The sequence below is a fragment of the Ptychodera flava genome, chromosome 16, assembly GCF_041260155.1.
Source record: "Ptychodera flava strain L36383 chromosome 16, AS_Pfla_20210202, whole genome shotgun sequence".
Taxonomy (NCBI): domain Eukaryota; kingdom Metazoa; phylum Hemichordata; class Enteropneusta; family Ptychoderidae; genus Ptychodera; species Ptychodera flava.
In genome coordinates this window covers 13,425,828-13,437,268 of record NC_091943.1, presented here as the reverse complement: position 1 = coordinate 13,437,268, position 11,441 = coordinate 13,425,828, and the positions used below count along the sequence as shown (strand labels likewise).

Here is an 11,441-nt window from a genome sequence, read left to right as displayed (position 1 = left end):
AAACTGCACATGTATTTTACAAACTGAACACCACTACTGTCCAGCATGTCAAAATATAAGATAATAGGGCTTTAACTTGTGGAGGGGCCGTGGTTAGGCTGTACTGGCAAAGTTATGAACGTGTCTCGGGGGCGGTTTGGGACACTCAAATTTTCAAGTACTTTTCTGATCTCCCTCTTGTATGAACTTATCTTAAATTCCGTATAAAAAAATCCCGAAGTTTTCGCTGTCACTCGAAAATGTCGTAATTTCCCACTAGAGTTAGCACACGGTAAGTATACGGCCATTTTGAATTTTGAATTTTCTGTATGTTTTTATGGAATGTGATTCTCCGAGTCCAAAATCTGCACGGTGACCCCTTTCTCGAACATGGTGTAAGACCTTCAGTTTCAATGCGCATTTTACGTGTCTTTTAGCATTATCTGCAATTTTTTTAACATTTCAATAAGCCATGTCATATATTTGTCTGAAATATGCAAAAAAAACTGACTAGAAGACGATGTGACATAGCTTCGGCCCCGCTTGCATACCGTGGACAGTAAGCTATGGCACTCGCAGGTCGCGTGCCGTGATCGGATATCCAGACCTTTATGCAATTTGCAACTGAAAAACATGTTGTTGTGTCGATGCAAAGGCGAGTACCCCGACAAAAAACACATCTCGAAATTAAGTCCAGCGGGAGTTTATTCGACACTCTCATTATCTTATGCATTACCACTGCTCCTGTCTACGGCTAAGAGTAAGAATTTACGATGGTCATTTGTAGTCCTCATCCTTAAATCACCAATTGTTGTAACTGTTGATGACTGTATATTTCCGCAAATTATTTTTAGAGTTTAATTTTTTTTTCTGGTCTGCCCCCCCCCCCCACCACCGCGAAAATCAACGAAATACTATATTGTGTTCAAATTAACAAAACAGACCGCATGCGTGTAATGTATAATTGTTGACAACTGAATTTACCGAGTCACGAATTTATTTGCAAACAATAGTATGGCATACGTACACCATTGATTGCAGTGGTAAGGCTGATACTATTTTGAATAGATTAGGGAAGAAGGATTGGAAAAATTTTCTTTTTTTCGAGAATAACAATAATGAAAAGATTGACGAAATTTACGGCAGACTGTCTGTCGGCTGGTTCTAATGCTAGCCATGTTCAGTAGAGATTTTGTCGAAAGTCTCAATTTAAAACAAACAAAACATAACGGACCTGTTCGAAGTAAAAATGTTTATATTAGAATGCACGACGGGTATTTAGATTCTCAATTTTCGCAATACTTCCCATGTTTGCTACTTGCATGGATTCATTTGACGCTTGTGGAGTAAATGTGAAGTTTTCCCCTCCTTGTCTTTGTGTGAAAATCGAAAATTTAATTCCTTCCCCAAGACTTAACATTGGGATAACAGTCATTTTCAATTTTAAATACCCGTAAATTATAGATAATTTGTTCTTCCGGTGCCAAAATTTCACCCCTTGTTCTCATATTGCAAGAGAAATATTGAGCATGAATTTTATTTTTTTTTATTTTCGAGGCGCATATTACCTTAATGGGACAAAGTCGAACCTTTTATGTGCTATCAAGGAAACGTGGAATACTTACATAAAGTCACTCTGTGTACAAACCGACGACGATACATAACTGCCAAAGTGTCAAAAATTACCCCTTTGCTGAATGAAAACGTTGTTTGTGAACTCTGGACAAAATAGATTTTTCCTGTTCCGCTTTCCTGTGACACAAATAAACATCAAATGCAAGGGAAAGCTGATTTTCGAATCTCTATGCAAAGCATCGCCAATTAAGATTTCATTACAAAACAATTGCATGAGGTCCAAACTTTGTGTAACAGTTTATATTAAGCCATGCAGAGTTGTAAATGAACTTGATCTTTTGGTACAGACCGTGAATGTTTCACTGAATATTTTAATTTTGTCTGACTGCAAGCAGATTTGAGGTACGTGCACAATTGACCTGTATTTCAGTATGTTTCAAGAAGTTAAACAACACAAACTACTTTTCGTAGCTGACAAATTCATGAATAAAGCTCACGAAAGACCGTCGACTTTGTACCCTAAGAAGGACACGGGAAGGGGTTTTGAATCGGTCATCCAACATGAACAACGGCTGTGCAAATTAAATGTTTTTACGAAATCTCAGGTAAATCGCCTCGTTTTCGGTGTTTCCATCACTTGGCATTCTAATGTCAACCGGTAGCTTCGTTTGAAAGAAACACGGGCCGTGACGTCGGTGTTCGTGCGAGGATCAGTGAATACGTCAGGACAAAATCTTGTGCGTTTTTCCATCACCGTGAGACTAAAACTCGCCCGTGGCAATTGGCGAGAAAAAAGACTGTTGCTCCTATTACAGATGGATTTCCTTTCGTGTTCCCAAGCGACAAACCAAGACGGTCATTAAATGTGACTTAGGGAGGCTTCAGTTGTTATGAGGAGGTGGGCCGGAGGAAATTGAGGGTGGTTCATCATGTAAAATAGGACCCCCCCCCGAAGCCCCTTTCTAAAATATGACCAATCTCCTGATGCCCCTTTCTAAAATGTGACCCCCTCCCTCCTCCAAACTCAAAAGTTTGAAATGTGTGTATAACCTTGATAGAACTGCTGACTTTGCTATGTTCAAGGGACGGACTGGTCAAAAATACAGGGGGAAGGCCGGTGGTTTTTTTGGGGGGGTGTCACAATTTTTTTCGGGGAAGGGCACCAGTTTTCGCGAAAGAATTAGAAGCCAAGATGTGGCCGATTTAGTGCTTCTTCCAACAATATCGAATCATAATACATTGGAATCTATCGGGCAAACTATTAACAATTTCCCCCTACAAAACAAGCTATATCTGTACGTTTTATATGTTAGATAATTCATGTAAATGTACTTGAAGTGGCAAAGCATGTATGGACAAGAAATTTGATATTTGGAAAATGTTGATTCACTATACATGCATAGTAGTCTATGAGTCAGAAAACTCAGAACAATGTTTTCAAATATAAAACTAGCAATATTCGTTCATTGATAGACGTTTGATAATTGATATAAATATTTCTTATTAGAATAGGGTTGTTTCAAGTGCATACGTGTACAAGAAATTTGATTTTAGAATTTCACCGAAAATGTTGATTCACTGTACATTCTATGAGAAAATTATTTTACAATACTTAAGTAAAATTACTTTACAATACTAAAGTAGCTAAATCTCTGCTTTTTATAAGTGTTTGACAATTGACACAAATGTACTTGTTCAGAATAGGGTGTTTGAAAGTGCTGATCTGAACAACAAATATGATATTGAAATTTTACCAAGAATATCAATTCACTTCTCATGGCAGTCTAGGGGTAAACTATCAGACATTTTCTTTGACAAAACTTGTTGATATCTGTGCATTTTTAGGTATGTTATTCGATAGTGACTTTTAGGCTGTAATTAGTTTCTTGACAAAAAATAATGGTGCTCTCTGTACAATTACAAGCCAAACTATAAATGAAATTTATTGACACCATGCAAATTTCAGTGACCGCAATTGAAATTCTCATAGGATTGTAGTGAAGTTTCTTTAAACAACTCATCCAGACTTTGTATTAATCATGAACTTAGCAATGTAAAATGTGACCCTCCCCAGGCTAAGTTTGTAAAATATGACTATCCTCCTAGGCCAAGTTTGTAGAATGTGACCCTCCCCAATTCCTTCGGCCCACCCCTCATAATAACTGAAGGCTCCCTTAATTATTGGGCGCATGCGTCAGGTGCGCAACCACTTTCACTTCACTATTGATTTATGTAATTATTCCCCGTATTCATTTCCCTGATCATTTTCAGAGGCGATTATCTTAACGGAAACTACCCTTCTTGTGGTTTATTAGAACCACATGAGAATATGCAAAAATTGTCTTCTGGCGCCTGTCATCTCGCGTGAATACGGAGGCTCTAATATTGCGTGTGTGCGTGTCCTGTCGCATGCGCGAATCGCGCGTCTTCCGGGCATGAGAGTTAAGCTTATGATGAGAAGAGAATCGTTTGTTGTAATAGCTGAGATAGAGAAAGATTTGTTTTCTAGCAAACAAACATCATTGAAACTGTAATCTGAGAGGCGGTGATGATATGCGATGCAAAACTGGCGTCGCGGAGGAAGCTAGGAGTGCGTGTCATTATAAAAATTGACGTAAATGCAGATAGCCGGCATATTCCATTTCACTCGCCTTTTATCGTCATCGTTCCTGTTTATCTATACGCCCAACAAGTCGATAATCGTAGCACGCTTTGGTATCGCTTACTTTGTCGACAGTAATATCACTGAGCGAAGGGGGATGACGACCAGCGCAGTAGTTGCGGTCCACCGTCGTCCAAAGACAGCGACACTGTGATCTGTGCGGGTCCCGCGACCAAACCCCGGTCCCACTCGACAATGTACGGGTACTACCCCGGCGATATGGGCCGGTACCGGCATGACTTGCCCGCCTGCGTCTACCACGGACAAGGTAGGTCATATGAGCAGTGCATTAGTTTAGTGGGGTTTTGTCGGGGGCAAATATTGAATGAGATTCTTTTTGAGAGTATGAACTGTATGGAATACAGAACATCTAATATAAGGGAATACCACATTGTAGGTCCATATTCCGTGACCTAAATATCAAAATATCAAGCAAATAATACTTCGACACCACACCTGGTTGGGCCTAATCATCCGTGAGTTTTAAAGATTCTTAGAATTTGTGTAGTGGCGTATATTGCGATTACCTGAGCAATTTCAGAGATCCGTGGTCTTTTTTTTCTCTGCGTAAATACAATTTTATCTTTCTCGATGTCCCGCTGTAACACGTATGAGTCGAAATGTCAAACCATTGTCGAGACAACAGTTGCGCTTCGCGCACCCCGGATCGGTGCAATTACACCGCCCACTATGGTCCTACAGAAGATTGCATAGACGCACTTTTTTCAACCTGAGGAGTATGTAATCTTATCTTGCCCTTATTTTCCAGTCTGTTTTTCTTTAGTCCGCCACTAGTATCGGGTCCCAATTTCCCCAATTAATACCTGCACACCTATATACATCGATGAAGAAGCCATGAAACTGTGGAGGTCCCAGAAATTGATTTGGTCATGTGATTGGCCATGGCAGTGTCTTGGGTAGATCCGTCATTTGTGGCCCAGCAAAGTTGACACCCAAAACGTCTGTATGGACAACATAAAACGGCCTGAGTGCTCTAGTTGTTTTTACACCATTTGACGAAACCAGTGATTTTATTGTCCGCTTTCATAATTAATCGACTGTACAGCTCTTGTTTAAAGGGAAACCGTCGTCGGAACTGCGTCTGTGCGAGTTTCTTAGATGCACCTCAACACCATAGCTGCAACATTCAAATTATACGATGTAGATTATGACAGACATGTTTTAACTTTCATCAATCACCATCGTACCTTGGATACTGTGTTCACATTTGTCGTATGGGTCCCATGCAACCTTTGAGTGCAGTTCCGACGACTGTATCCCTTTAAGTTAATGTGAACCGTCGGAGTGAAGTAGACGAACTAGGCAAATGCGCTCGAAGTGTAATATTCTTTCTCAGAACAGAGGAATGAGTACTTTTGTAGAAGGGTATGATAAAATCAAGATGACGGGAACATTTTCCGAGTGCAAACTCTTCTACGTAAGGTCCGTCTGAGAAAACTACAGCCATAGCCTGTTCGGATTGCTTCGGGAGACATGTCGACAGCAGTTTGACAACAATTAGAAAAGATAAACAAAAAAGAACAAAGGATGGAGCAAGGACAGAATTGAATTTTAAATTCTGAATAGAAATTCTTCCCTTCTCCCTTCTATGCAAACTACGAGCATGACAGGGAGACAAAACACACACACACTCATTGTTTGTCTATCCGTCTCTTATATATATATATATATATATATATATATTATATATATATATATATATATATATATATATATATATATATATATACATTGATATATATATATATATATATATATATATATATATATATATATATATATATATATATATATATATATATATATATAATCATTGCCAGATGCAGGAAACTTATTAAGTATTAGATATTATTACTTTGTTCTTGAAGTAATTTGTGAGATCTATATGACTCCAATTGACTGATGGTCTCCCATCAAGGACTATCACGATTTCAAAAACTGAAATAGTATGGTTTTGTTATTGGCGTTTTGACGGTCAAAATTACCGACACATTTGACCTTAAACCTGCCGGACATCTGTCGTTTCCCTCGGTTGTCATTGGATAGGAAACCTACAGTATACTTGTCTGTACACGTGATTCGCTTGAAGGACTGGGAAAACATGCCTTGATGGTCCTCTCCTCATCATCAGTGGTCTCTTAAAGAGGCTGAATACAATCCCGACGGGGTGAAGACGACCTTAGAAAGATGATGGAATATGCCAGACCTGGCTACTTTGGCGTTAGACTAACGTCTTTTTGCAAGTGCTATCCCTTTGTTGTTTGTCATGAACGTCCGTGTCAAGCATTATGCACAACTTCTATTTTTCTCGAATATTTAACAAGTTGGGTTGTGGTATCCTTTTATTTTAGTTCACTACCTGTTTGACAGTTATTATTTATGGTAAGAAACTGTAAAAATTACGATCTGTCTGAGCAACCCCTCCTACCTACTCGAGTCTGGTCCGCTGAGGTTGAGTATACTCCAATAAAACTAAGTCAATGTTGGCCAGATTCTTCGAAAATATTCGGAAGTCGAAAGAAAAGTTGTCACAGAGAGTAGATAATATCCAAAATAAGGTAAATGTCGATGACCTGTGTGTGTTTTGAAAATAATGTAATTGTCACGCTCAAGACAGTTAGGTTTGCAGGGGGTGTCTTTCCTAGCAAAGGGTCAATTACCTACCGATTTGATGCATGCTGCAATTACGTGGTCAGTGAGGGTGGGTCGCTTTTTCTTACTCACGAACCAAGATGGAACATCAACTGCGTCGATAACCATAGAAATAGATGGAATGTGAGCCCTTGAAAGCAGTAATAACTTATCGTTGTGGTGCGGGTGGTAGGGGCGATTGCGTCAATAATTTCGGATAATGTTCATGCCAAGTTCGCAGGCCCGCCTATTCAGAAATTTAGATATTGACCTACCTTATGAATGACCTCTCTCATCCCGCAAAAATGTTATCAAACGACGACAGTAAATTTTAAGTGCATGAGTGTTGCTTAATAGTAAGGCTGAAGAGGGTATATACATGTACAATTGTTGATATTTTTTCAGTGCTCTTTTTTTTAATTTCAAATACAGTGTTTCTTTGTAACCCACTAGAATATTGATATGCCAAGCACTGGCTTGGCTTGTCATCGTGCATGTATGTGCTGCAAGGTAATCTACGACGGTCAACGTCATCTTAAAGTTTATGTCATTCACGTAAAGTCCGTGTTTAAATACAAAAAGGCGGATAGTTTGACATAATTTGTATCGAGAGAAAAAAATGAATGTTCTGGGAACCCAAATGTGAACAAAGCTACCAAATTATACAACGGTGTATGCACGTACAAATACTTGACAAAAGCGTTCGCTCGGGCTGCAAATAAAGAACAGGACTCATCGGGAAATTGGTTTATTTGTTTGGAGAGTAGAGCTTGTTAATGGTCATAGATATTCCAAAATCGTGACAAATATCCCTTTAAAATGCGACAAAAACCAAATGTACTGTATATCTAGACTGTTAATGTCGCCATTTTCTGGTCTCATGGTATACCTGTGTGTTAGCTGTCCCACCTGGGACTTCCATCGAGACTTGCAACATCTACCCATCCATCTATCCATCCATCCATCTACCAGGGCTCGAAAGTAACTTTTTACTCTGGTAGTCCACTTGGACTACCATTTTCTGAAGTTGGTAGCCCAGTGACTATGGCTGGTGGTCCATGAATATTTTAGTTTAGGGATACTGTACTCGTCCGAGTATAAGCCCCGGTTCAGCGACACAAAATAGCAGTAAAACTAGGGGCTTCAACTCGAGAAACCCCATGTTATGTGTCACGAACGCTTAATTTATGCTAATTTATGTACATTTAAACACTTTCTATCACTTTCAAAATCGGCTCACACATCCAAAGAAATTTTAACTTGAGTAAAGAAAAACATAAAAAAATATTCTCGTGATCTTTATGAACTGGCATGCCTTGTTACACCCGAGTCTGTCTAAACAGAACGTAATACATTGATACTGATCGACAACCATAGATAAAATACAGCGAAACTCAGCCAAGCTTAACTCATACAGTGTTTTACATTACTATTTCAAATCAAACTGATTACACAATCTCTTGATATAGAAGTGACAGTTTTGTGAAATTTCAGCATCAAAACCCCAAAACTTGACACAAGTACGTCTTGCTGCCGACCAACAGCATAGTGTGAACTGGCATGCAAAGACTACAAACGGAAAAGCAACTCAACATTCTAGTATCAAACGCTCGGCATCTTGTGAAAACAACAACATAACAATGACAATTTTAACAGTCTCTAGAAAAAACTCTTCACAGATGAAATGATAATTGCTTCAAACAAATGAAAGTGCATGTTGACTGCATTTAGCTCGTCCCAAAGTGACGGACATCGCACGTCAAGTATTTCATGTCCCAGGCTTTGGTAGTCCGTGTGGGCTACCATTTCATGGACTTTGGTAGCCCCAGGGAAAAGTTGGTAGTCTGTGGACGCGGGACTACCGCTAATTTCGAGCCCTGATCTACCCATTCATCTAGTCATCTATCCATCCATCCATCCATCTATCCATCCATCCATCCATCCATCCATCTACCCATCCACCCATCTATCCATCCATCTATCCATCCATTCATCCATCCATCCATCCATCCATCCATCCACCCATCCATCTATCCATCCATCCATCCATCCATCCATCCATCCACCCATCCATCCATCTATCCATCCATCCATCCATCCATCCATCCATCCATCCATCCATCTATCCATCCATCCATCCATCCATCCATCCATCCATCCATCCATCCATTCACCCATCCATCCATCTATCCATCCATCCATCCATCCATCCATCCATCCATCCATCCATCCATCCATTCACCCATCCATCTATCCATCCATCCATCCATCCATCCATCTACCCATCCATCCATCCATCCATCATACATACATGCATGCATAAATACATACCTTCATGCCTGCATACATACATACGTACATACATACATACATACATAAAACATACATACATACATACATACATACATACATACATACGTACGTACGTACGTACACGTACGTACGTACATACATACATACATACATACATACATACATACATACATACATACATACATACATACATACATACATACATACATACACACATAAAGACAGACAGACAGACACAGACGGACAGACACTCACAATTAAGGCGCCTCGAAAGGTAAACAATTGAACTATTGCCCAAACTTTCAACCAAAGTTTCAACTACTGTCCTTCAAAGTTAAGAATAAATCGGCGGTCACCGTGCAAATTTTGGTACTGGACAACAAATCACTCGAGACTTTAAATTCAAGATAGCCACCATCTCTGAATTAACTCTATGAGAAAAAATTAAATTTTCATTTTTTTTCGCTAAAAATCAGCCGTTGAAAACTTTATTTACTCAGTGAGTTTCAAAATGAGCCCCTCCCCACAAGCGGTAGATAGAAAGGTAATGTCAAAGCTTTAGGGTCCAAATGTCCGTCCCGAGGCGCATTATTCTACCTTAAAATATGTTTATCTATTCTACCTTAAAATATGTTTATCTATGTCAGTTGTGTGTGCCATAAACGCTACGTCGGTGTGTCTGTCACTATCGGATCACATTTCACGGTGTACACAACTTTCAGCTGGTGTGTTCGTTTGAAATCCAACATGCGAGCTATATTGCGAAAAGTTGGTGATCGCGTGACTGCGTACCAGTCACAGATTTCATAAAAAACAATAATTTGCTTATGATCAAACAGTATCACTCAGGCTAAACTGAGAAACGTGTGATTTCACGCAACCAACGCCTGGTTTGTATCTTCTGATAACCAAACGTTCCCGTAGAAAACTTCAACTTCCCGTACAGCTGGCGTCTTGGCTGGAGTACAACCCGTTATTGCACGTCATGTTTTGGTTGCCCTTGCTACGTCATATAACGGCGCACATACTCTAACTTCACGCTATGATGTCGTTGGGTTAGGACAGGGCCATTGATCGTATATCAGTGTTGGTCCTTCAACGTATTCTTGCAGATCATATTGGAAGACGTAGAGAGGAGGGGGACTTTACTCTCTCCGTAAAATACGACAGCCTTGAGCAACATCACAATTACAGTTTCAATTTTTTCTTGTTCGTTAATCTCTTCCTGCCTCTCTCCGTCATTCTCGCGACATCGTTCTATTATTAATTTTAATTCGTTTTTTACAACATCATGCAGAGCATTGGTTTCGCCTTGGGGACACTGGTTTCGCCCTGACGACAATGTTCGATCGTGGACTTCTCTGGTCTCCCGCGATTACCAGCGGGAGCGGTTAAGTCGACGTTTGTGGCAGCTGCGCAGCGTAAAACTTGCTTAATTTCTAACGTCGAATTGCCCAGAAGTGGCGATCAGAATCCGGTGGTTCTCTGTTTCTGAAGCTACCATTTAAACCGCATTTTCGTTTGTTTTTCTCCATTTCTCAGTGACTTGCATCCGTGGAATAACTCGTTCAAGGAATCACATTATATCCGAGCATTACGTCCTTCAGTGTTGACAGCTTCTACATGAAAATGTTTCCCGTCTTCTCATTCGCATCCTATGAAGCTAGGATGATATTATTTCTTCTTCTTCTTCTTCTCCCCCCCCCTCTCTCTCTCTCTCTCTCTCTCTCTCTCTCTCTCTCTCTCTCTCTCTCTCTCTCTCTCCGTCCCATAAATTACAGTTACAATGTTGTTTGTTTGTCCACATCCCTCCATCACGTGATGGCGGGACTGTGGTTTGTCAAACTTCATCATTTTCACGTTTCGCTTTTGATGTTCACTTAACCTTCATCCAGCTGCACCGCGTACCTGTGAAGCAGACGATGCCCGTTCCCATGACAACTAGGAGCCAGCATTGATAAGCACGCGCAGTGAAAGCCTAGGCGACGCGCAGCGTAGCGCATCCTCGATGTGAACCACTAGATCTGAAAGGTGAAGCCCGTCAGATGTCTACACAGCGACCTCATGATTTCTGAGTGGGCGGTTGTATCTTGGAAATGATACAGTAGCCTAACTGACGGCTGGGTGTTGAATATATAAATAAAAAATAAGTACACCAAGCAACAGATGTAAAGACCACCAGAATGAAAAATATATCAGGTTTCGTTGCATTTCGAAGGGATCGGAAACAGTAAGAGAAAACAAGTAATTAAACTACATA

The 11,441-nt window shown here is 40.1% G+C and overlaps 1 protein-coding gene across 2 annotated transcripts in view; it reads left to right on the top strand.

Annotated features, from left to right (window-relative positions):
• The first annotated feature begins 4,297 nt into the window (after positions 1 to 4,297).
• Positions 4,298 to 11,441, top strand: part of LOC139114057 (retinoic acid receptor RXR-alpha-B-like) — a 103,711-nt gene continuing 96,567 nt past the window's right edge. The window contains exon 1 of one of the 2 annotated variants that reach the window (XM_070675549.1): positions 4,298 to 4,484. In XM_070675549.1, coding sequence (XP_070531650.1) covers positions 4,412 to 4,484 — 73 coding nt within the window. In that variant the 5' untranslated portion in view covers positions 4,298 to 4,411. The remainder of the gene's footprint in view (positions 4,485 to 11,441) is intronic. The other variant, XM_070675551.1, reaches the window with a different exon arrangement.